Below are 26,748 nucleotides of genomic sequence, written 5' to 3'. Positions count from 1 at the left end.
TTTATGAGTGTTCTGACCGATGGGTCCCAATTGTAAGGTCTAGCTAGATGCCACATCCACAGGTTTTTTCTTGATGCTTTTTCTGCACGCCGAACCGCACCGCCCTAGCTTCTTCTGATAAGCTAGGCTCGATATGATTGCACTATAGTATCTCAGGAAACATATACTTATTCTTCGCTGGTCCACATATGTTCACCACGGGGTAAATTGAGGTAACACTTTTGCTAAATGGGGTAAAATGGATAAAATCCCACTAAACGGGGTAATTAGTGTCAAAAATGGCAAAATAGGGGGTAAAAACCGGAATTCACTCATTATTTTATATATTAAATAAATACAATAGGAGAAAAAGAAAAATAACCAAGTAAAAATAAATAAAAAGATCAAATAAAACAGCAAAAACACTGCAAAATCAAAAGAAAAAATAGGTTTTGTTAATTTTTCCCGTCATAGCAATCCTTAGTCCACTGGTTTTTGTAAATTCATGAAATTTCTTTTTATTTATTAAACATTGTGTTAACTTCATGAAAAGTAGTAGCAGCAGCCAACGGAAGTGTAGACATGGTCAGGAGGAGGAGAGCTGCTGCTTCAAATAGTTTTTCGAGACAACTGCATTATGATCTGCTGAGAGGAGAAGAGACGCTAGCAGTCAAGACTAAAGAACATATATAGGTACACCCGAGATACCAAATACTACTTTCAAGATGCATATTTGTTATTGACCTTATTTTCTTTAGCAGGTTGAATCACTAATGTTACTGAATTTCTTTGTGACCATCCACTAAAGGTGACTCTTGCTGAGCCATTTTGTTGGTACGATTACATAATCTACACAGACTCTATCGTCCCTTGCTAAAGGAGACCTCTGAAGAAATTGTCTTACAAAATGCATAAATCTCTTTTGATGGTATGATATCCATAATCTTCTTTGATGTGCAATACATCTTCTATTTTTAATTACTGATGTGTTCTGAACATATTTCAGAATAATCAAAATATCTTGATATTCGCAGGTTACTTTGGTCTGACTTACGGGGTAAAGAAAGCTTTTGTCTGGATTAGTTCGCTTCCAATCATTCTCATGTTTTAATGTTGTGAGTTACTTCCGCATATATGCACACCCGAAAGTGTTGACAAGTATTGGTCTGAGCAGTTGAAGGAAGATGATACAAAAATAGTCGAAGGACGGTCAGCCTATTTAGAGCAGTTGAAGGAAGATGATACAAAAATAGTCGAAGGACGGTCAGCCTATTTCTTTCATTCAACTCTCATTAGTCTTGCATGGCCTTAAAATAGTACTGTGGCGTGGGCAACTAAGAAGAATCATTACCACCTCTGAAGCAAATCTTCATTCAATTCTATATACATAAGAACATGCCCTCCTTTAATTTTCCTTATTGACTTTTATCCTTTGACCCTTATATAACTACTTCAGTTCAACACCTTTAATCTAATTATGTTCACCTTTGCGGAATCAGTAAGATACATACTTCACCATTCTCTCTTCATTTTCATATTTGTTCGGTTTACGTACATGCCTTTGTTTTGGAACAGGTCATCCTGACTTCCCAAACCATGGATATTTCAGACTTAAAATATTATCTAGAATAGAATATTGAATGCATAATATGCTTATGAATTGTCATGTTCAGTTATTGACCAAAAGATCATCATCGTGCTATGTTCAAAAGATTTCTCCCTTGAATGGTCTTGCCTTATGAAGTCAAAATTGCATCACCATTTTATTTCATCATGATTTTTTTTCATGCTAATTGTTGTATAATGTTGCCTTCACTAAATGTAGGAGTGGTTCGGCTTTTTATGTGCAGAAATTATGGGACAAACTGAATTGGCAATTTATGTTCTCGCTGTCATCAACTCTTACACACTATTATTTTTCCCACTTTTCAAGTGCCAGCACTCAGTTCCTATTAATGGAGGTGATTGTTTGTTTTCTTCACCATGACGATAAGTAGTGAGTTATGATGCGGGCACATAAGAAGAATCATTACCACATCTGAAGCAAATCTCCAATGCCAATTTGATTTGTGCTATATTTTTTATTCTTTGTGGGCAATTTGATGCACAAATGTTTGTCAGGGCCACGATATTTTGCCAGTGGGAACTGAAACCACTAATTTTAATATTTTTTAAAGGAAATGTTATGTATTTTTTCTAGCCAGTTCTGCATTGTTCAATCTCATGAAATGGTTTTAATTTAGCCAAGAAACGATATGGCTGAAAGCATATCCAAATTATTTATATTTCATTTGTCTAACATATCCCATTTTTCCTACAACAGTTCCCGCAACAATGTGCGGGGTGTCATCTAGTTTGAATGAATGAGTGAGGGAATAGGGGCTTAACAGAGGGAGGTGACATAGTGCACGCGGAGTCGTGGCTTTTTGTCGTGATTGTGCATATAAAAATAACAAAATATAAATGAATACCTCGATAAATAAATAACAAAACTACAATTTAAAAAGAAAATAAAAACTTCAAAGAGATGGATAAAAAACATTAAAGAAAATATTGATAAAAACGTAAAAACAATTCAACCGTCTGTGCATTAGAATTACTGTAATCCTTAGCAAATGTATTCGTTTATTAATTACTTGGTAGGGTTACAAAATAAATGTTTATCTCGATCATGCGAGTCTAGCTGCACCGGTTACTTGATACATGTATATTTAACTTTAAAAATACTCTACCTTCTAGCTTGCGTCAAAACACACTGATGGCATTATCCAATTTTTAATTACTCAAGTATTTAATTTACGCTTAATAATAGAAGGACAGCCTCAGTAGGCATTGCTAGCTTAAAAACCAGCGGCAGATCCACGTTTTTAGGCCAAGCTTGGCCAATAACTATCTTTTCGTACGGTTTTAGGGTTAAACATGTCTTTTTTACTCTTTTCTATAATATATATAGAAGGTTGGGAGATCTCAGGGTGGGCTATCACACATTCGCCCAACCTTCTTGAGAAACTCTTTTACTAGACGTGCTTCGGGGTGGCAAATAATATATATATATATATATCGATTGTACCAAGTATTAGAGCATCTCCAGCCGTTGGAGCACCAAGAACACCACCGAACCAAAAAAGTAGGTGTCTTGGGGGTCCAAATGCTTCATCCGGCCGAAATATGGGTGCATGAGGAGGGCATCTTCTCAGCCACACCCCACCCCAATCAAAAGTTTGTGAGGAAAATGACTAAGTGGGCCAAGAAAAAAGACATGTGGTGAGACACGATTCGCCGAAACTTCTGCCGGCGCCCCCAAAAGCCCCCAACGTGCTGCTTTTTTCCTGGGTTTGCCGGCGCTATTTGATGTCCTGTGGGGGCGCTGGGGGCGTTGCTGGGCCGTTTTTCGGCAAAAAGATGGTCCGAGCGTAAAACCGAGCCTAAAAAGGTGTCGTGGGGGACGTCCTGGGGGTGGGGGGGGGGGGGGGGGTGGAGATGCTCTTAGTTAGAGCTCGCCTGCAGAACACCCGGGCCATGGCCCGATACGCACATGCGATGTACTGGTTACTTTTAGGTTCGTTGAACACATGGCTCTCTTCTTGGTGTATCTACCTGATTTTTGTTCATGATATTATCTTTTTTTCTTGTTTTCGACTAGTTTCTTGTGGGTTTTTTTAATCAATTTTTTTTCTTGAATTCTTTTAATTATCTTTGCCTCTTTTTTCATTTCCCTATTATTTGTTGTTCTTTTCCCACATTTTTCTCTTTCTTTATTTTCTGTGATTTTCTTCTTACTTATTTTACTTATGCAATTAGAAAATAACAGTACACATGACCAACGTATGTATTTTAAATAAATGATGAATATTTTTTTACACAATGAAATTTATTTAATATATGATGAGTATTTTTTTTAAATACGCGATAAAAAAATTCAAGTGTATTTTCTATTTTATGTCCTAAATGATTATTTTCCAAACTTATGTGAATATATTTTTAAATGTGAGAATACTTTAATAATTACATGGACATTTTTAGAAATACGTGAACACTCTTTGCGAATACATGTAATTTCGTTTTGAATAAAAGATTTTTTTACGAACTAAATGAATATTTTTCGAAATAGGTAAATCATATTCAAAAGTACAAGAACATTTTATTTAGAATATATTAACAAATTTCAAATGTATTATATATTTTGAAATGAGTAAGGACCTTTTTAATACGAACTATTTCTGTCAATAGTGCAAATAAAAAGCATTACCTAGAATAAAACAGACATATTTTTTATAATATAATAAAATAATCATAAGTTGATAAAATAAGAAAGGCCAGTAAAAATATATAAAAGAACAAATAAAGCAGCAAAAACACTGCAAAGTCACAAACAAACAGAAATGCGTCAACCAGGCTAACCGACAAGTGGCCATTGCGAGTAAAAGGTGAGCATTCGGCGAGGGAAAATGTTTTAAATAAGTCGGATGATTTCTTGTCTTTATCAATCACGTCCAGAGCCGTCCGATCCCACATGATCGTGTGGCGCGAGCGCTATCTCCCACGCAGGAAGGTAGCGAATGCTCTGTCTTCCACACGCAAAAGTATCCAAAGTTCGTGACATGTGGTAGCGTTCGGACAACTGCCTATTTAAATGATCTTTTTTAACGTACTCCATATGCAGTGATTTTGCTAGGTAACTACACATGTGATGGTACAAATACTAGAACACCATCTTTCTCGATGCTGATTGTGGTAAAGTGAAGGTTGCTAATGTTTAGAGTAGCACCATTGACGCCACCACCTTCTTCGACGCATGCCATCGTAGCATCATCGAAGCAGCCGGGTCACCATTGCTGCACCGCTGCAGTCGTTGCATTATCGTTGGTGCAGCCATGTCCATCATTGCAACACTTTCGTGGCCCTGGAACACGTTGCCGCAACATCATCATGGTTGTCGAAGCAGGACGTCGTGGCTGTCCAACCATGTCGTCACAACATCATCGCTGCCATCCAAGTACAACACCGACGTTAGAAGCATGTTGCCGCACCATTGCCATGGTCGTCGAAGCACGTCCCGTAGCATCACCGCGACCGTCGAAGTCTGCCATTGAAGCATTGTCGTGGCCGTCAAAGCGCCATCGCGGCGGTCGATGTAGCACGCCTCGTAGCATCACCATGTCCGTCGAAGCATGCTGAGTATTACCGAGCGGCAAGGTGCACCGACGCGAGCTGCAATGGAGCAAGGTCGGTGCCGCGACGGAGCATCATGGGGCGTGCTGCACTAGTCCATTTTATGTACGGATTGCTGTACTAATCCATTTCATGTACGGATTGCTTAGGACACGTACGTATGACCGGTCAAGGAAACTGAATCCCGGGCGGGCTCGCTGTCGATCCATCTATATAAGCTAGGTACCCAGATGGCAAGCAGCTAGCGAGTTCAGGGTTACACGTACATACCTAGCTACTTGATCCATCTCGTACGTGCGTAGCTAGCTCTGCGATGGCCGACGGCAAGCTGGATCCTCCCGCCGGCTACGCCTTCGACCCAGCCGAGCACGAGCTGATCACCAAGTTCCTCCGCCCACGGATCGCCGACGCCTTCTTCGCCAGCCGCCTCATCCACGAGTTCGACGCCTACTCCGCCGCCCCCGGCGACCTCGTCGAGATGTATCAACACGCGCAAGGAACGGACAAGGGCGACGGGAAAGGGGGCGTCTGGTACTTCTTCACCCCTGCCCGTCGTCACCAGACCAAAGGCGGCCGCGGTGGCGGGAGGCGACAGCGTGGCGTGGCCGACGCCGGCGAGGGTTACTACTGGCACTCGGAGAAGGGCGGGATACCCGTGCTAGACAACCAAGGTAAACTCGTAGGCCATAGACGAAACCTCAGCTACGTCAAGAAGTTGCCGGGAGAGAAAGAGAGGATCAGGATCGGCTGGTGCATGAACGAGTACAGCGATGACAAGCAAGACGGCTTGGTGCTCTGCAAGGTCTGCGTGTCTCGTCACAGGAGCGAGACCACATACCACGAGGTAATCAATGCTCCCGGTTCCAGGAAAAGGAAGGCCGCCGACGTCCAGCACCCGGATGCTCCACGTCCCCAAACCCCACGCCGCCAGGAACCGCCGATCGTCCAACAACCCGGGATGCTTCACGAGTATGGGCGCTGGTTCATGTCCGACGAAGGCGAGACGTTCTTGCCGCCCGGAGCTGTGGACGACGGAAGCGTGGATCCAGGCGGGTTCTTCACCGACGACATGCTTCAAGATTTTCCCGTGCTCCATGACGCTGTGGTGGCGCAGGGGTTCTTGCCCGGCAAACTCGACGGCGAAGTCCAAGAAGGCACTAGTGCTGCAGATGATGAAGACGAGGCCTTCCGGTGCACGTTAGATGAGCTGCTCGGCTTGTGCGACGACACGACTGTACTAGTCTAGGAGAGTGGATCCTTTCACCACGTGAGGGCCGAGTGCGTGATGAAGAACTCCGAAACCTGCATCCAGGAGATGATCCAAGAGATGATGTACTAGTCTTGCTTAGCTTTGATGTATGTCATTGTCATGGCACAAAAGGTGTCTTGCTAATTGTATTGTGATGATGAACAAGCAATTAATCCGTGTGCAGCAGCCGAATTGATTAATTTCTCCATTTTTTTCTCCATATATTCATTTTGTATTACGTATGTAATGGTTAGGTTTTTTTTATCAGTAATGGTTAGTGTTTCAGTTTCTCTGTTCGTGATTGAAAAGGTGCTTGATTGTTTCATCTATCCAAATCCAAGTACCCATTTCCCCTCAAAACGTACAGGGCATCACGGGATATAATCCCTCTCCCCTCCTCTCCCGTGTCGCTCTTGCGAGCGACCGGGGTGAACCCTAGCTGCCGTGACCTGTCCTCCCTCTCCTCTGCTCTCCTCCCTCGCCGCCGCCCAGCGACGCCGTCGGGCGAAGCCCGGTCGGTGGGGGCGGCGGCGGGGCCTCTTCTTCCTCGCCCTCGTGCTCCGCGGCTGGCGTGAGACAGCCGGTCGAGTGGGGGCGCCGGTCTTTGGCAGGGCCGGCGGCGCGGCGGCGTGCTCGGAGTTCGGCGGCGGGGTTGCCTGGTGGGGACACGATGTCGAGTGGCAGGCTCGTTTGTGGTGTGGCGGCCGCTGGGATTCCCGATCTGGGCAGTGGCGTGCTGGCGCGGATCCGGCCCGACCCTCCCGGATCCGGCTCCTGGATGGCGGCGGGCGGCGCGGGACGGTGGCTGAGGTCGGTCTTGACCTCGGAGTGGGGTGGTCTGCAGCGGCGCTGCTGTGGCCTGGTGGTTGTCTGATATGCGCGCGGCAACTGCGGGTCTCTCCGGCGGCGGTTCATCAGCGTCGGACTCGGGTGAGCTCCCTCCCTCTTCTTTGGACTCAGCGACGCGCTTGTCGGGTCGGGGTGGCGCCATGGTGTGGTGGTGCGCGCGAGGCCTGCCGGTGGTGGCACGGGACTTCGGGAAGGGGCAGGGTGCCCCTGCCGGTGGTGAAAACCCGTTCTGCTTTGCCAGGCCGACGGCACCGGCGTTCTAGCGTCGTCCTCTTCTTGAAGGCGCCGTCGCGGCATCTCATTTGTCGTCGGAGTGCTCCGGGGGAAACTCTAATCCTTGGATTGGGCGGTGGCGACACAATGGTGTCGTTCCCTTGCTGAAGGCGTCGCTTTGGAGCTCATTGTTCGTCCTACACGACTTCTCCTCCTCGCGGTGGCCCGCCCACGGTTGAGGGCCCCGACATCTTCGTAGTAGTGCTTATTATGTTCATCTGATGTTGGCTAGGATTTTGTCGGGGTAGTGTTGCTGTTATCAGCGTCCTTGTATCCGGCCTTGTGTGTGTGTGTGTGTGTGTGTGTGTTTTTGTATCGGCAGGTTCAGTAGGTTGAGGAGCAACTCTTTGCTCTATTGGCCGGGGTGAAGATACCCCGAACAAGCCCCTCAAAGGATTATGTTCCATAGTAACAAGTGACAGTAAATTTCAGCACACTATATAATTTTTTCCTTACCAAATTCCACCTACCAAAGGCGCTTCACTCCCTGGCAACGGCGCCAGAAAAGAGTCTTGATGACCCACAAGTATAGGAGATCTATCGTAGTCCTTTCGATAAGTAAGAGTGTCGAACCCAACGAGGAGCAGAAGGAAAGGACAAGCGGTTTTCAGTAAGGTATACTCTGCAAGCACTGATATTATCGGTAACAGATAGTTTTGTGATAAGGTAATTTGTAACGGATAACAAGTAATCAAAGTAAATAAGCTGCAGCAAGATGTCCCAATCCTTTTTGTAGCAAAGGACAAGCCTGGACAAACTCTTATATGAAGGAAAACGCTCCCGGGGACATATGGGAATTATCGTCAAGCTAGTTTAAATCACGCTCATATGATTCGCGTTCGTTACTTTGATAATTTGATATGTGGGTGAACCGGTGCTTGGGTACTGCCCTTCCTTGGACAAGCATCTCACTTATGATTAACCCCTATTGCAAGCATCCACAACTACAAAAGAAGTATTAAGGTAAACCTAACCATAGCATGAAACATATGGATCCAAATCAGCCCCTTACGAAGCAACGCATAAACTAGAGTTTAAGCTTTTGTCACTCTAGCAACCCATCATCTACTTATTACTTCTCAATGCCTTCCTCTAGGCCCAAACAATGGTGAAGTGTCATGTAGTCGACGTTCACATAACACCACTAGAGGAAAGACAACATACATCTCATCAAAATATCGAACGAATACCAAATTCACATGACTACTTATAGCAAGACTTCTCCCATGTTCTCAGGAACAAACGTAACTACTCACAAATCATATTCATGTTCATAAACAGAGGGGTATTAACATGCATTAAGGATCTGAACATATGATCTTCCACCAAATAAACCAATTAGCATCAACTACAAGGAGTAATCAACACTACTAGCAACCCACAGGTGCCAATCTGAGGTTTTGGGACAAAGATTGGATACAAGAGATGAACTAGGGTTTTAGAGGAGATGGTGCTGGTGAAGATGTTGATGGAGATTGACCACCTCCCGCTGAGAGGATCGATGGTGATGATTTCCCCCTCCCGGAGGGATGTCTCCCCGGCATAACAGCTCCAACGGAGCCCTAGGTTGGTTCCGCCAAGGTTCTGCCTCGTGGCGGCGGTGTTTCGTCCCGAAAGCTTGCTTATGATTTTTTCCAAGGTGAAAGACTTCATATAGCAGAATATGGGCACCGAAGGCCTGCCAGGGGGCCCACGAGGCAGGGGGCGCGCCCCCACCCTCGTGGCCAGGGTGTGGGCCCCCTCTGGTTGATTCTTTCTCCAGTATTTTTTATATATTCCAAAACGTGCCTCCGTGAAGTTTCAGGACTTTTGGAGCTGTGCAAAATAGGTCTCTAATATTTGCTCCTTTTCCAGCCCAGAATTCCAGCTGCCGGCATTCTCCTCTTCATGTAAACCTTGTAAAATGAGAGAGAATAGGCATAAGTATTGTGACATAATGTGTAATAACAACCCATAATGCAATAAATATCGATATAAAAGCATCATGCAAAATAGACGTATCAGAGGTCGACCATGGAAGCCATTTTCTTGGTACGACAACTTATGGAGAGATATATGGAGCAAAAGAAGGACTTGCATATGGTGTTCATTGACGTGGAGAAGGCCTATGATAAGATACCGCGGAATGTCATGCGGTGGGCCTTGGAGAAATACAAAGTCCCAGCAAAGTACATTACCCTCATCAAGGACATGTATGATAATGTTGTGACAAGTGTTCGAACAAGTGATGTCGACACTGATGACTTCCCGATTAAGATAGGACTGCATTAGGGGTCAGCTTTGAGCCCTTATCTTTTTGCATTGGTGATGGATGAGGTCACAAGGGATATGCAAGGAGATATCCCATGGTGTATGCTCTTTGTGGATGATGTGGTGCTAGTTGACGATAGTCGGACGGGGGTAAATAGGAGTTAGAGTTATGGAGACAAACCTTGGAATTGAAAGGGTTTAGGCTTAGTAGAACTAAAACCGAGTATATGATGTGCGATTTCAGTACTACTAGGTGTGAGAAGGAGGAGGTTAGCCTTGATGGCCAGGTGGTACCCCAGAAGGACACCTTTCGGTATTTGGGGTCCATGTTGTAGGAGGATGGGGGTATTGATGAAGGTGTGAGCCATCGAATCAAAGCCGGATGGATGAAGTGGCGCCAAGCTTCTGGCATTCTCTGTGACAAGAGAGTACCACAAAAGCTAAAAGGCAAGTTCTGCAGGACAGCGGTTTGACCCGGAATGTTGTATGGCGCTGAGTGTTGGCCGACTAAAAGGCGACATGTTCAACAGTTAGGTGTGGCGGAGATGCGTATGTTGTGATGGATGTGTGGCCACACGAGGAAGGATCGAGAGTCCGGAATGATGATATACGAGATAGAGTTGGGGTAGCACCAATTGAAGAGAAGCTTGTCCAACATCGTCTGAGATGGTTTGGGCATATTCAGCGCAGGCCTCCAGAAGCTCCCGTGCATAGCGGACGGCTAAAGCATGCGGAGAATGTTAACAGAGGGCGGGGTAGACCAAATTTGACATGGGAGGAGTCTGTTAAGAGAGACCTGAAGGATTGGAGTATCACCAAAGAGCTAGCTATGGACAGGGGTGCGTGGAAACTTGCTATCCATGTGCCAGAGCCATGAGTTGGTTGCGAAATCTTATGGGTTTCACCTCTAGCCTACCCCAACTTGTTTGGGACTAAAGGCTTTGTTGTTGTTGTTGAAAAAATAGTTCCTGTACAAAAATAAGTGCCCACTCATTTAAAAATATGTAATTGAATTTAGAAAGTGTTTGACTATTCTAAATAAAAAATTATTGTACTTTCAAAAATGATTCATGAACTATCTAGACAAATATCCATATAATTTATAATAGATACTCATGTATTTAGAAAATGATTTTCTTTTTTCCTAAGAATGTTCACATGTTTTATAAAATTTACATGTAATTATCTTTATTTACCCTACCTCTGTGTATTGCGGCATGTGCATATATATTTTGGAATTCATCCATATGTTGTAACCTCCGTATATATTATTTTCTAGGAAAGCAAGGATTCTCAAATGATGACTTTCTTGCAAGTATTGGGGTCCAGAAACAGTAACCTGAAGCTATCAACAATGTGGTGGTGGTGCACCATGAAGCAAAAGAAGCAGTCGAGCACACATTGGTTGTACAGCAGTAGGAACTTCATGCTATGAAGAAGGCCCTAGGTGAGCAGAAAATAGAACTTGGAGCCGTTAAGAAGACCCTAGCAGAGCAACAACTAGAACTTGAAGCTGTCAAGATGGACCTAGAAGAGCAGCAGCAAGAACATGAAGCATGTCGTGCCAGGTGCGTAGCATGAACTTCAATATGTGAAGATTACGTACACTTTTACACTAGCAAAAACATACTTGAAGGTGTCAAGAAGGCTCTGCCAGAGCGGCAAGACTAAATGGAATGCCTGATAATGGCCCTGTTAGATCTGCATAATCATCTTGAATCTATCAACACTTCCCTTACCGAAAAAGGCTTTCTCCCCTCTTTATAAAAAAAGCAACCATCGAGCACAAAGTTAACAAGGTTCCGACCACAAAAACACACACACACAGCCACCGCAGGCAGTTCCGACGAACACACACACACAGTCGAAACCCAAGTTCAGCTGTGGGCACAGCACAACAAGCCCAACATCGGCGCAAGACACACACAACAAACATAACGGCGGTGGCGAGGTGTAGAAGATCTAATCCGGCTCCGGCGCTGGTGGGGGAAGCGGTGGAGCCATAAGGAGAGCCATCGAGCGAAGCTGGATGATGATGGAGGTGATGGCGTCTATCTCCCGGGGACGGCTAAGCGGCCGCCAAAACTGCAACTAACCAGACCATTTGAACAAAGCGTCAGTAGCACGTCGAAAAGGAATGCGCTGAATCAAAAGTTTATTCCTAACAGTCCACAGCGTCCAGGTTAGCACCCCGATGATCAGCCACCTAATGTGGCGAATTGAGGGAGCTGACGCCTGGAGTTCCGCGAAAAGAGCGGGGAAGTTGTTGTGGTCCCTGCTTCCACCCACTATTTCACGGAAACAGCTCCATAGGAACTGCGCGGACAAGCATGTGAAGAAGATATGGTTCAAATCCTCTTCAGGCCCGCAGAGCGGGCATCGCCCATCCCCTGGGCCGTTGCGCTTCAGGACCTCCACGCCGGATGGGAGGCAGCCGCGAATCCACTGTCACAAGAAAATCCTAATCTTCAAGGGGAGCCATATATCCCAGATGGTGGTGTGTACCTCATGACCCAGCGAAGCTGTGATGGCCTGGTATAGAGATTTAGTGGAGAATTGCTCAGATGGCTCTAGACGCCACCTGGCACGGTCTTCTCCTACCTCAAGATCAGGTTCGTGCAGCGCGATGCATTCCAGCAGCTCATGCCAGTCCGCGTTCTCAGGCAGGCCAAACGCTCTCCGGAACGCGAGTTGCCCTAAGTCAATAAGGGTCGTCGCGACAGAGATCCGCGGGTCAACCGCGATGGAGAATAGGTAGGGAAAACGTGCCGCGAGGGGTAAGTCTCCAGCCCATCTATGGAACCAGAACATCGTGGAGGTGCCCGATCCAACCGCGATCAAGGTGCCGATGCGGAGGATCGGTAGGAGCTGTATGATGGATTGCCAGAACTAGGAACCTCCAGACCACTGGCAGAAGGTGAGAGGCTGGCCACGGAGGTATTTCTGCTGAATGAGGTGAAGCCACAGGCCACCCTGTCCGTTGGCAATCCGCCAAAACCATCTCGTTAGGAGGGCAATGTTCATGCGTTTGGAGGACATGATCCCGAGACCACCCTGGTAGGGCGGTTTACAAATCTCCGACCAACGAACCATGTTGTATTTCTACTTGTCGCCCTCGCCGGCCCAGAAGAAGCGCCCCTGAACTATGGCAATCTCGTGATCAGAGTCTCAGGAAGGCTGTAGAAGCTCATGATGAATAAGAGAAGGATGGCCAGGGACGAGTTAATAAGCACTGTCAGGGCCGCCTTCGAGAGACATCGGCCCTGCCAAGCCTCGATGCGGTGTTGAAGCTTCCCAACTGTGGGGCGAAGCTCAGCCACCGTGAGCCTCAAATCACTAATGGGGATCCCCAGATAGGTCGTGGGGAAACACCCAAGCTGGCAATTGAGCTGATCCGTGATGCTCTGCCGTTCGTCTTGGGAGTATCCCAAGACCATTACCACACTCTTATTGAAGTTGATCCCGAGGCCAGACATCTGCTGGAAGCATATCAGGAGGAACTTCAAGTTCATGATGTCGGTCGCCGAGCCTTCCACCATGATAATGGTGTCATCCGCATATTGGAGGAGGGAGATCCCGTTCCCCCCCCCCCCCCCCAACTAGATGCGGGGCTATGCCCTTAATGTGGCCCGCAGCCTTGGCTTTATCTAAGATGGCTGCCAGAGCATCGACAACCATGTTGAAGAGGAACGGTGAGAAGGGGTCGCCCTGGCACATCCCACAAGATGTGGGGAAGAATGGGCCAACCTCGCCATTAATGTTCACCGCGGTCCGGCCTGAGGATACCATTTGCATCACTCGGGAGACCCACCTGTCGTTGAAGCCCTTCCGCAGCAAGCATTCCCGAAGGAAGGGCCAACTGACCGTGTCATACGCCTTGTGGAAATCCAGTTTCAGGAAGACTGCCTTGAGGTGTTTGGAGTGAACCTCATGGAGTGCTTCGTGAAAAACCAGAACTCTGTCAAGGATATACTGGCCCTGAATAAATGCCGACTGATCAGGGTGAGTGATCCCGTCGGCAATGGGGGCCACCCTAAGGGCGTACCCCCTCGCGAGGATGCGGAAGATGACATTAATCACCGTAATCGGCCGAAACTGGCGAATATCCGAAGCCCCAGTTACTTTGGGGATGAGGGTGATGATCCCAAAGTCCAGCCTGGCGAGGTCAATGGACCCTACAAAGAATTCCTCAGACAAGGCCATCACCTCCGGTTTTATTACCTCCCAGAAAGTCTGGAAGAACTTCACTGGGAGGCCATCCGGACCGGGGGCCGAAGAAGGGTTCATACCCTTAATTGTTGCCCACACTTCAGCCTTAGAGAACGGGGCCGTAAGGGCCGCGTTGTCCGCAGGAGAGACACAACTGTGGGCCGGCCAGATGTCTTGCGCCAGGGCAAGACCTCCCCGAGGGGAGGCAGAGAATAGGTCTCTGTCAAAGCCGACTACATGGGCCCGGATGTCCTCTGGCAGCTGCAGGAGGGTCTCGCCGTCCCAGAGAAGCGGGATGGAATTACGGCGACGACGACCGTTGGCAATGGCCTGGAAGTAGGCGGTATTGGCATCCCCCTTGAGGACCCAATTCTGCGTACCTCGCAAGCGCCAGTAGGCCTCCTCGTCCGTGTAGATGACCGTGAGCTAGTCTTCCAGGTCGTACCTAAGCATCCACTCCTCAGCAGAGAGGCCTGCGGCATCAGCCCGCAGATCGAGGGCCTGGATGGCCTCAAGAAGGGCTTTCTTACGCTCGCGAATGTCACGGCCCACATTTGCACCCCATCCTTTCATGAATTGCCGGGACCGCTTAGCACAAAAGTGTCAGGAGTCAACGGCCGAAAGGGCGCGATGGGGGGCATCACGCGCCTCGCGCCACCGGGCGGCCACCACTGACACAAACCGAGGTTGGCGCAACCAGAAGGGAGAACTTGAAGTCATCAAGAATGCTAAGAAAGAGAAAACGTTAGCTATCGAAAGAAGCTTAATGATCTTGATAGGACGCTTAAGTACATCGCCACGATTGCGACGCCAGGATCCCATGTCTATAGCTGAGCAAACAAACCCCATCATACTAGTGCATTGTTTGATGGTCATGAAAATGCGCCATGTGCCTAATTTTATTGTGTGGCTCTGTCCCATGGTTTTTTATTGTAATGGTTCAGAAAGTCTGTGTGATAATTGTCTGTCATTTAATCGAGTAAGGATAGCTGACTTGGCATTAAAATTGAAATCTCGCACAAATTCATATACGAATTATAAAAATGATTAAATTTTCAAATATGCCCGCCAATTGCAATATATAATAAATTGACCGCATCTACAAATTGGGATAGGTATGCATGCCGTCGCCCGCGTATGGCATTGGATCCACATGTAAGAAGCCAAATTACCCACGTCTGGACCCACTTGGTAGCAGCCATGTCAGCATCTCATTGGGTCTTCATGCCAGAATAGTTGACCGGTCAAATGCATCATCGTAATTGTTAGTGACGGTCAACGTCACAGAAAAAATGATGGCTGATCATCCATGGAGTCATGCGCCTCCTACACGAAAGCAAAAAGGGAAAAAAAATGGAGTTTATATGCGTCCTTTGTAGGTTCCATGATGAATATGCCATGGAGTGGCCAGGGTTTACTTTCTATATACAAATTGTATCGTTACTATTATTGGCTCACATTTAGGAATCGGTTATTATAAAACCGTGCTACGTGACCATAACCGTGTGATTAAAAAGTCATGTCTAATATTAATTCTCTAAATGAAAAAGTAAAAAAAGTAAAAAAAGAAAATCAAAAGAAAACTAAAGAAACAGAAAAAATAGAAAAAGAAGAACAGCAAAAGGGGAATAAACAAAAAGCCAAAAATAATAAAATAAATCAAGACGGTTCTGCAGGCAAGCTCTAGGTAATGCCCGGTACAAGCGATATATATCATTTGGCGCCCGACAGCACGTCTGATAAAAGAGTCTCTCAAGAAGGTTGGCCTAATAACACGGTTCTGCCGCCTATTATTTAGCTAGCAATGGCTACTGATTCAGTCCCTCTCATCTTAAATGTGAAATGAATACTTGACGAAATAAAAAATGGATAAGGACATTAGTGTGTTTTGATGCAAGCTACAAGGTAGAGTGAAAAAATGTTAAATAAACATGATATCAAGTAACCCATGCAGCTAGACTCCTATATTTGTGATTTTCCAGTGCTTTTGCCCTTTTTTGTTCTTTTTATATATTTCCACTTGGTTGTTTTACTTTTTCTCCTCTTACATATATAGTATTTCTAAAGTATTCTTGTTCAATTTTTCTTTGTGCACATTTGACAAAATAGTTTGTGTAAACAAAAAAAATGCTTACTCACGATAAAACTATTCTAAATAAATTTTTCTTATACTATCAAACCAATTCACCTATTTAGAAAAATATTCATTTAGTTTCTAAATAAATCTTTAGAAAAAAATCTTGAATTTACAAAGTGTGTTTATGTATTTTAGAAAATGTACATGTGATTGTTAAAGTAGCCATGCTTATGAAACAATTCACATAATTTTGAAAAGAAATCATATAAAACAGAATATACACTTAAAAAAATTATCTGTATTTAAGAAAATAGCCATTGTATATCAAAAAACATTCATCGTGTGTTAAAAAAATTCATCAGGTGATTAAAATATGTAAATCATATGATAAAAAAGTCATGTTGTTCATTTTCTAAATGAAAAGGGATAATAAGTCAAAACAAAAAAATTATGAAAGAACTAAGACAGGAAAGGAAAAAAAAAGGAAAAGAGGGAAATAAAGAAAAGGCAAAACTAATAAAAACGAAACTGATGCATACCTTTTTCTTTCCGTTTGCCTGCTAGCTTAATAATTGATTGAAGCATCTCAATCTTGGTATCACGGCGACCAAGCCATGGACGCCTCGCCCTTCACTCCCTCAAAACACCACCTCCCGACCTCCCTCACTTTTGTCTAGTCTTCTTTCCTCTGCTCTGCCTTCGCCTAATTAAACCAAACTGCCCACAGCATGAAGGCCCCCATCCTTGGCGGCATCAAATCCAATGCTACGCGGTGAGCAGGCCGCCGTCCCTCTGTGCTAGCGAGCTCTGCGCCGTGTGTGGACGAGGCCGTAGGCATACGTGTACCAGCAGTAGCAATTTCATTCAAAAAGGATGTCCGATAACCCGTTCATGAAAAGATGAACTCGGGTCAGATTTGTTTGCGCGCAGAAAACATATCAGAGAATTGATTTACTACTCGGACGTTCCCTAGAGTTTGAACGGTCGGACCAAGCTGAAATTTGAGTGGTGGTCAACATAGGAATTGCGCAACCGATGAACAGTTGGATTTTCCAACGGATGTCCGGGATGGACGCTAGACTCCTCGCCACAAAGTCATCCAGATTCCCGTCCAGATTCGATTGGGCTCCGGTATGTCGGAGATTGCCGGAGATACCTCCATAGGAACGCGAGGAAATTTTACAAGGTTGTTGTAGACTCAATTCCACACAATTTCACCGAAGCAATCATCAAAGCGACACTCGAGGAGGCGGAGAAGGTGAACACAATCCGTTGTTCAACAAAAACGGCATGATCACACGAGGGCAATGTTGACGTTGAGCCCCCAAGCTCCATGGACGAATTCCTCTATGACTTCGGCTAGGATCAGAGTTGATGATGAAGGCACCCGCCTGATCATGACGATTTGACGCGAAGCGTAGTCCTTGGTCCAGGAAAGGTGACCAGTTGAGCCAGCAACACAGATGCCGACGTCGACGATGAAGTTCGGTTCCGACATGTAGATCACGTCGGAGCCAATCTGAATTCCCATGACCCCACAGCGACTGCCAGCAAGGACCTGCATGGGCCACACATGTCGTGGTGTTTCAAATCGGTTGAGTGGCTTGGTAAGGCTGTAACTTCTATGAAAAAACATATTAGTCAAGATGCATGTTGTTTAGTTATCCTAACCTTTTGAAGTCATGATTATGATATTGTCATGGTGCACTGTCCTGCTTATGATTTTGGTGATGATAGTCTGCTAGATATGATTTTCCCTACTTGTAATTAGCCAGTTTGAATAGGATGGCATGTTTTCGTTCGATGTTGACAATTCTAGGCCATTGGATGATACGTAGCTGCTTTTGTATCGCTCCACATTTACCTGGGGTCAATATTAATGCTCCTATTAATAATTAGAGCCTTTAGTCATGCTATTATATATGTTTAACAAATGGATGTGATTGTTATGGGCATATCTCTTGATGCCGGAATTTGGGAATTGCAACTCTTTACATAGGCTTGCTAAATAACCCTTGGTACTATCTACTTAGACTAGATGAAGATATTTGATACTTTACCCACGCATGAGTAGTGTAGGTGTTGTGCAATTTGCTATTTCTTAGGTGATGATGAATGGGTTCCAGAACATAGGTTTTGTTTGTGGTTTGGTTAATATTACGATTGCTTAAACTGTTGTGGAGTAGCTCGCTACTATTATATCCTCACCAGCTATATGAGTGGTGCATAATCTTTATCTCCGCTGAACACAAACTATATTTTTCTGTCTCTTGTTATGTTCATTTGAGAGAGATCTAACATCGTTGTTTCTTTGATTATGACGAGAGCTAAAGGGGAAAAACAACCCTGGAAGTCAGAGTGTCAAGGAGGGAAGCTGATACAATCCTCGTGTAGTCAACTTTCAAGCTGATCCAGATAGCGAGTTAGTTCTGGTGAGTCCCTAGTCTCCCTTCTCTCTCCATGTGCCTTGACATGGTCCAGACATCGAGCTATGGTCAGTTGGGGTTCTGGCCACTGAACCAATGATTTAGGGTGGGTAGGGGTTATGTGATCATGTGACATGTGTTTGGTGGTCTCTGGCCAACACAACATTCCATATAGACCTCCTCTCCACTCCTTGACATGGTCTTGTGCTCCTGGTATGTGAATACCTACGGCCTCATCCACACACGGCGCCGAGCTCGCCACAAGGGAGGGATGACTACTTGCTCCGCACGTTGCATTGGATTTCATGCCGACAAGGATGGGGGCCACCATGGGGCGGTCAGTTTGGTTTAATTATATCTAAGGAGGAGTGCGTGGAGGCGGAGGCAGAGGAAAGAAGACTAGACATGAGCGAGGAATGTTGGCCGGTGGTGATCTGATGGAGTGAAGGGCAAGGAATCCACGGTTTTGGTCGCCGTGATACCAAGGTTGAGATGCATCAATCAATTATTAAGTTGCTAGGCAATCGAAAAGAAAAAGGTCCGCGCACCCATACGAAGATTGATATGCATATGTTTTGTTTAATCAGCATCCATGCGTATCATTGCATATGCATCAGTTTCATTTAATCAACATGGATCAGTTTCATTGAATCAAAAAATTGAACCAGAATAGTTTAGAATATTTTTAGAGTGAATTCTGGTTTTTACCCTCTATTTTGACATTTTTTACACCAATTACCCTATTTAGCAGAATTTCATCCATTTTACATTATTTAGCAAAAGTGTTGCCACAGTTCACCATGTTTAAAATTTATGAGTGTTCTGACCGATGGGTCCCAATTGTAAGGTCTAGCTAGATGCCACATCCACAGGTTTTTTCTTGATGCTTTTTCTGCACGCCGAACCGCACCGCCCTAGCTTCTTCTGATAAGCTAGGCTCGATATGATTGCACTATAGTATCTCAGGAAACATATACTTATTCTTCGCTGGTCCACATATGTTCACCACGGGGTAAATTGAGGTAACACTTTTGCTAAATGGGGTAAAATGGATAAAATCCCACTAAACGGGGTAATTAGTGTCAAAAATGGCAAAATAGGGGGTAAAAACCGGAATTCACTCATTATTTTATATATTAAATAAATACAATAGGAGAAAAAGAAAAATAACCAAGTAAAAATAAATAAAAAGATCAAATAAAACAGCAAAAACACTGCAAAATCAAAAGAAAAAATAGGTTTTGTTAATTTTTCCCGTCATAGCAATCCTTAGTCCACTGGTTTTTGTAAATTCATGAAATTTCTTTTTATTTATTAAACATTGTGTTAACTTCATGAAAAGTAGTAGCAGCAGCCAACGGAAGTGTAGACATGGTCAGGAGGAGGAGAGCTGCTGCTTCAAATAGTTTTTCGAGACAACTGCATTATGATCTGCTGAGAGGAGAAGAGACGCTAGCAGTCAAGACTAAAGAACATATATAGGTACACCCGAGATACCAAATACTACTTTCAAGATGCATATTTGTTATTGACCTTATTTTCTTTAGCAGGTTGAATCACTAATGTTACTGAATTTCTTTGTGACCATCCACTAAAGGTGACTCTTGCTGAGCCATTTTGTTGGTACGATTACATAATCTACACAGACTCTATCGTCCCTTGCTAAAGGAGACCTCTGAAGAAATTGTCTTACAAAATGCATAAATCTCTTTTGATGGTATGATATCCATAATCTTCTTTGATGTGCAATACATCTTCTATTTTTAATTACTGATGTGTTCTGAACATATTTCAGAATAATCAAAATATCTTGATATTCGCAGGTTACTTTGGTCTGACTTACGGGGTAAAGAAAGCTTTTGTCTGGATTAGTTCGCTTCCAATCATTCTCATGTTTTAATGTTGTGAGTTACTTCCGCATATATGCACACCCGAAAGTGTTGACAAGTATTGGTCTGAGCAGTTGAAGGAAGATGATACAAAAATAGTCGAAGGACGGTCAGCCTATTTAGAGCAGTTGAAGGAAGATGATACAAAAATAGTCGAAGGACGGTCAGCCTATTTCTTTCATTCAACTCTCATTAGTCTTGCATGGCCTTAAAATAGTACTGTGGCGTGGGCAACTAAGAAGAATCATTACCACCTCTGAAGCAAATCTTCATTCAATTCTATATACATAAGAACATGCCCTCCTTTAATTTTCCTTATTGACTTTTATCCTTTGACCCTTATATAACTACTTCAGTTCAACACCTTTAATCTAATTATGTTCACCTTTGCGGAATCAGTAAGATACATACTTCACCATTCTCTCTTCATTTTCATATTTGTTCGGTTTACGTACATGCCTTTGTTTTGGAACAGGTCATCCTGACTTCCCAAACCATGGATATTTCAGACTTAAAATATTATCTAGAATAGAATATTGAATGCATAATATGCTTATGAATTGTCATGTTCGGTTATTGACCAAAAGATCATCATCGTGCTATGTTCAAAAGATTTCTCCCTTGAATGGTCTTGCCTTATGAAGTCAAAATTGCATCACCATTTTATTTCATCATGATTTTTTTTCATGCTAATTGTTGTATAATGTTGCCTTCACTAAATGTAGGAGTGGTTCGGCTTTTTATGTGCAGAAATTATGGGACAAACTGAATTGGCAATTTATGTTCTCGCTGTCATCAACTCTTACACACTATTATTTTTCCCACTTTTCAAGTGCCAGCACTCAGTTCCTATTAATGGAGGTGATTGTTTGTTTTCTTCACCATGACGATAAGTAGTGAGTTATGATGCGGGCACATAAGAAGAATCATTACCACATCTGAAGCAAATCTCCAATGCCAATTTGATTTGTGCTATATTTTTTATTCTTTGTGGGCAATTTGATGCACAAATGTTTGTCAGGGCCACGATATTTTGCCAGTGGGAACTGAAACCACTAATTTTAATATTTTTTAAAGGAAATGTTATGTATTTTTTCTAGCCAGTTCTGCATTGTTCAATCTCATGAAATGGTTTTAATTTAGCCAAGAAACGATATGGCTGAAAGCATATCCAAATTATTTATATTTCATTTGTCTAACATATCCCATTTTTCCTACAACAGTTCCCGCAACAATGTGCGGGGTGTCATCTAGTTTGAATGAATGAGTGAGGGAATAGGGGCTTAACAGAGGGAGGTGACATAGTGCACGCGGAGTCGTGGCTTTTTGTCGTGATTGTGCATATAAAAATAACAAAATATAAATGAATACCTCGATAAATAAATAACAAAACTACAATTTAAAAAGAAAATAAAAACTTCAAAGAGATGGATAAAAAACATTAAAGAAAATATTGATAAAAACGTAAAAACAATTCAACCGTCTGTGCATTAGAATTACTGTAATCCTTAGCAAATGTATTCGTTTATTAATTACTTGGTAGGGTTACAAAATAAATGTTTATCTCGATCATGCGAGTCTAGCTGCACCGGTTACTTGATACATGTATATTTAACTTTAAAAATACTCTACCTTCTAGCTTGCGTCAAAACACACTGATGGCATTATCCAATTTTTAATTACTCAAGTATTTAATTTACGCTTAATAATAGAAGGACAGCCTCAGTAGGCATTGCTAGCTTAAAAACCAGCGGCAGATCCACGTTTTTAGGCCAAGCTTGGCCAATAACTATCTTTTCGTACGGTTTTAGGGTTAAACATGTCTTTTTTACTCTTTTCTATAATATATATAGAAGGTTGGGAGATCTCAGGGTGGGCTATCACACATTCGCCCAACCTTCTTGAGAAACTCTTTTACTAGACGTGCTTCGGGGTGGCAAATAATATATATATATCGATTGTACCAAGTATTAGAGCATCTCCAGCCGTTGGAGCACCAAGAACACCACCGAACCAAAAAAGTAGGTGTCTTGGGGGTCCAAATGCTTCATCCGGCCGAAATATGGGTGCATGAGGAGGGCATCTTCTCAGCCACACCCCACCCCAATCAAAAGTTTGTGAGGAAAATGACTAAGTGGGCCAAGAAAAAAGACATGTGGTGAGACACGATTCGCCGAAACTTCTGCCGGCGCCCCCAAAAGCCCCCAACGTGCTGCTTTTTTCCTGGGTTTGCCGGCGCTATTTTGATGTCCTGTGGGGGCGCTGGGGGCGTTGCTGGGCCGTTTTTCGGCAAAAAGATGGTCCGAGCGTAAAACCGAGCCTAAAAAGGTGTCGTGGGGGACGTCCTGGGGGTGGGGGGGGGGGTGGAGATGCTCTTAGTTAGAGCTCGCCTGCAGAACACCCGGGCCATGGCCCGATACGCACATGCGATGTACTGGTTACTTTTAGGTTCGTTGAACACATGGCTCTCTTCTTGGTGTATCTACCTGATTTTTGTTCATGATATTATCTTTTTTTCTTGTTTTCGACTAGTTTCTTGTGGGTTTTTTTAATCAATTTTTTTTCTTGAATTCTTTTAATTATCTTTGCCTCTTTTTTCATTTCCCTATTATTTGTTGTTCTTTTCCCACATTTTTCTCTTTCTTTATTTTCTGTGATTTTCTTCTTACTTATTTTACTTATGCAATTAGAAAATAACAGTACACATGACCAACGTATGTATTTTAAATAAATGATGAATATTTTTTTACACAATGAAATTTATTTAATATATGATGAGTATTTTTTTTAAATACGCGATAAAAAAATTCAAGTGTATTTTCTATTTTATGTCCTAAATGATTATTTTCCAAACTTATGTGAATATATTTTTAAATGTGAGAATACTTTAATAATTACATGGACATTTTTAGAAATACGTGAACACTCTTTGCGAATACATGTAATTTCGTTTTGAATAAAAGATTTTTTTACGAACTAAATGAATATTTTTCGAAATAGGTAAATCATATTCAAAAGTACAAGAACATTTTATTTAGAATATATTAACAAATTTCAAATGTATTATATATTTTGAAATGAGTAAGGACCTTTTTAATACGAACTATTTCTGTCAATAGTGCAAATAAAAAGCATTACCTAGAATAAAACAGACATATTTTTTATAATATAATAAAATAATCATAAGTTGATAAAATAAGAAAGGCCAGTAAAAATATATAAAAGAACAAATAAAGCAGCAAAAACACTGCAAAGTCACAAACAAACAGAAATGCGTCAACCAGGCTAACCGACAAGTGGCCATTGCGAGTAAAAGGTGAGCATTCGGCGAGGGAAAATGTTTTAAATAAGTCGGATGATTTCTTGTCTTTATCAATCACGTCCAGAGCCGTCCGATCCCACATGATCGTGTGGCGCGAGCGCTATCTCCCACGCAGGAAGGTAGCGAATGCTCTGTCTTCCACACGCAAAAGTATCCAAAGTTCGTGACATGTGGTAGCGTTCGGACAACTGCCTATTTAAATGATCTTTTTTAACGTACTCCATATGCAGTGATTTTGCTAGGTAACTACACATGTGATGGTACAAATACTAGAACACCATCTTTCTCGATGCTGATTGTGGTAAAGTGAAGGTTGCTAATGTTTAGAGTAGCACCATTGACGCCACCACCTTCTTCGACGCATGCCATCGTAGCATCATCGAAGCAGCCGGGTCACCATTGCTGCACCGCTGCAGTCGTTGCATTATCGTTGGTGCAGCCATGTCCATCATTGCAACACTTTCGTGGCCCTGGAACACGTTGCCGCAACATCATCATGGTTGTCGAAGCAGGACGTCGTGGCTGTCCAACCATGTCGTCACAACATCATCGCTGCCATCCAAGTACAACACCGACGTTAGAAGCATGTTGCCGCACCATTGCCATGGTCGTCGAAGCACGTCCCGTAGCATCACCGCGACCGTCGAAGTCTGCCATTGAAGCATTGTCGTGGCCGTCAAAGCGCCATCGCGGCGGTCGATGTAGCACGCCTCGTAGCATCACCATGTCCGTCGAAGCATGCTGAGTATTACCGAGCGGCAAGGTGCACCGACGCGAGCTGCAATGGAGCAAGGTCGGTGCCGCGACGGAGCATCATGGGGCGCGCTGCACTAGTCCATTTTATGTACGGATTGCTGTACTAATCCATTTCATGTACGGATTGCTTAGGACACGTACGTATGACCGGTCAAGGAAACTGAATCCCGGGCGGGCTCGCTGTCGATCCATCTATATAAGCTAGGTACCCAGATGGCAAGCAGCTAGCGAGTTCAGGGTTACACGTACATACCTAGCTACTTGATCCATCTCGTACGTGCGTAGCTAGCTCTGCGATGGCCGACGGCAAGCTGGATCCTCCCGCCGGCTACGCCTTCGACCCAGCCGAGCACGAGCTGATCACCAAGTTCCTCCGCCCACGGATCGCCGACGCCTTCTTCGCCAGCCGCCTCATCCACGAGTTCGACGCCTACTCCGCCGCCCCCGGCGACCTCGTCGAGATGTATCAACACGCGCAAGGAACGGACAAGGGCGACGGGAAAGGGGGCGTCTGGTACTTCTTCACCCCTGCCCGTCGTCACCAGACCAAAGGCGGCCGCGGTGGCGGGAGGCGACAGCGTGGCGTGGCCGACGCCGGCGAGGGTTACTACTGGCACTCGGAGAAGGGCGGGATACCCGTGCTAGACAACCAAGGTAAACTCGTAGGCCATAGACGAAACCTCAGCTACGTCAAGAAGTTGCCGGGAGAGAAAGAGAGGATCAGGATCGGCTGGTGCATGAACGAGTACAGCGATGACAAGCAAGACGGCTTGGTGCTCTGCAAGGTCTGCGTGTCTCGTCACAGGAGCGAGACCACATACCACGAGGTAATCAATGCTCCCGGTTCCAGGAAAAGGAAGGCCGCCGACGTCCAGCACCCGGATGCTCCACGTCCCCAAACCCCACGCCGCCAGGAACCGCCGATCGTCCAACAACCCGGGATGCTTCACGAGTATGGGCGCTGGTTCATGTCCGACGAAGGCGAGACGTTCTTGCCGCCCGGAGCTGTGGACGACGGAAGCGTGGATCCAGGCGGGTTCTTCACCGACGACATGCTTCAAGATTTTCCCGTGCTCCATGACGCTGTGGTGGCGCAGGGGTTCTTGCCCGGCAAACTCGACGGCGAAGTCCAAGAAGGCACTAGTGCTGCAGATGATGAAGACGAGGCCTTCCGGTGCACGTTAGATGAGCTGCTCGGCTTGTGCGACGACACGACTGTACTAGTCTAGGAGAGTGGATCCTTTCACCACGTGAGGGCCGAGTGCGTGATGAAGAACTCCGAAACCTGCATCCAGGAGATGATCCAAGAGATGATGTACTAGTCTTGCTTAGCTTTGATGTATGTCATTGTCATGGCACAAAAGGTGTCTTGCTAATTGTATTGTGATGATGAACAAGCAATTAATCCGTGTGCAGCAGCCGAATTGATTAATTTCTCCATTTTTTTCTCCATATATTCATTTTGTATTACGTATGTAATGGTTAGGTTTTTTTTATCAGTAATGGTTAGTGTTTCAGTTTCTCTGTTCGTGATTGAAAAGGTGCTTGATTGTTTCATCTATCCAAATCCAAGTACCCATTTCCCCTCAAAACGTACAGGGCATCACGGGATATAATCCCTCTCCCCTCCTCTCCCGTGTCGCTCTTGCGAGCGACCGGGGTGAACCCTAGCTGCCGTGACCTGTCCTCCCTCTCCTCTGCTCTCCTCCCTCGCCGCCGCCCAGCGACGCCGTCGGGCGAAGCCCGGTCGGTGGGGGCGGCGGCGGGGCCTCTTCTTCCTCGCCCTCGTGCTCCGCGGCTGGCGTGAGACAGCCGGTCGAGTGGGGGCGCCGGTCTTTGGCAGGGCCGGCGGCGCGGCGGCGTGCTCGGAGTTCGGCGGCGGGGTTGCCTGGTGGGGACACGATGTCGAGTGGCAGGCTCGTTTGTGGTGTGGCGGCCGCTGGGATTCCCGATCTGGGCAGTGGCGTGCTGGCGCGGATCCGGCCCGACCCTCCCGGATCCGGCTCCTGGATGGCGGCGGGCGGCGCGGGACGGTGGCTGAGGTCGGTCTTGACCTCGGAGTGGGGTGGTCTGCAGCGGCGCTGCTGTGGCCTGGTGGTTGTCTGATATGCGCGCGGCAACTGCGGGTCTCTCCGGCGGCGGTTCATCAGCGTCGGACTCGGGTGAGCTCCCTCCCTCTTCTTTGGACTCAGCGACGCGCTTGTCGGGTCGGGGTGGCGCCATGGTGTGGTGGTGCGCGCGAGGCCTGCCGGTGGTGGCACGGGACTTCGGGAAGGGGCAGGGTGCCCCTGCCGGTG

General features: G+C 45.1%; 3 protein-coding genes across 3 annotated transcripts; 2 read left to right on the top strand and 1 right to left on the bottom strand.

Moving 5' to 3' along the window:
• The first annotated feature begins 5,297 nt into the window (after nucleotides 1-5,297).
• On the top strand, nucleotides 5,298-6,946 carry LOC141022729 (uncharacterized). Its single transcript, XM_073498987.1, has one exon. The coding sequence runs from the start codon at nucleotides 5,465-5,467 to the stop codon at nucleotides 6,395-6,397; it is 933 nt and encodes a 310-aa protein (XP_073355088.1). The 5' UTR covers nucleotides 5,298-5,464; the 3' UTR covers nucleotides 6,398-6,946.
• A 4,917-nt stretch (nucleotides 6,947-11,863) lies between these two features.
• On the bottom strand, nucleotides 11,864-13,975 carry LOC141023185 (uncharacterized). The gene is made up of 4 exons (XM_073499525.1): nucleotides 13,390-13,975; nucleotides 13,213-13,301; nucleotides 12,278-12,640; nucleotides 11,864-12,217 (listed from the first exon to the last, which is right to left on the bottom strand). Exons 1-4 carry the CDS (start codon nucleotides 13,973-13,975, stop codon nucleotides 11,864-11,866), a joined length of 1,392 nt encoding a protein of 463 aa, XP_073355626.1.
• Nucleotides 13,976-24,636: 10,661 nt separating this feature from the next.
• LOC141022728 (uncharacterized) lies at nucleotides 24,637-26,229 on the top strand. Its single transcript, XM_073498986.1, has one exon. It carries the CDS (start codon nucleotides 24,748-24,750, stop codon nucleotides 25,678-25,680), a length of 933 nt encoding a protein of 310 aa, XP_073355087.1. The 5' UTR covers nucleotides 24,637-24,747; the 3' UTR covers nucleotides 25,681-26,229.
• The last annotated feature ends 519 nt before the right edge of the window (nucleotides 26,230-26,748 follow it).

The sequence above is a fragment of the Aegilops tauschii genome, chromosome 5 (assembly GCF_002575655.3).
Source record: "Aegilops tauschii subsp. strangulata cultivar AL8/78 chromosome 5, Aet v6.0, whole genome shotgun sequence".
In the NCBI taxonomy this organism is placed as follows: domain Eukaryota; kingdom Viridiplantae; phylum Streptophyta; class Magnoliopsida; order Poales; family Poaceae; genus Aegilops; species Aegilops tauschii.
This window is presented reverse-complemented; position numbering and strand designations above follow the sequence as displayed.

Bases quoted from the DNA above. Each gene is read 5' to 3' on its own strand.
- LOC141022729 (XM_073498987.1), top strand. From the start codon at position 5,465: ATGGCCGACGGCAAGCTGGATCCTCCCGCCGGCTACGCCTTCGACCCA.
- LOC141023185 (XM_073499525.1), bottom strand. From the start codon at position 13,975: ATGGCCTTGTCTGAGGAATTCTTTGTAGGGTCCATTGACCTCGCCAGG. The intron at 12,641-13,212 runs GTAATGGTCTTG...TCCATCATACAG, and splicing joins TCAACTTCAATAAGAGTGTG to CTCCTACCGATCCTCCGCAT. The intron at 12,218-12,277 runs GTACACACCACC...TTCTTGTGACAG, and splicing joins CAGCTTCGCTGGGTCATGAG to TGGATTCGCGGCTGCCTCCC.
- LOC141022728 (XM_073498986.1), top strand. From the start codon at position 24,748: ATGGCCGACGGCAAGCTGGATCCTCCCGCCGGCTACGCCTTCGACCCA.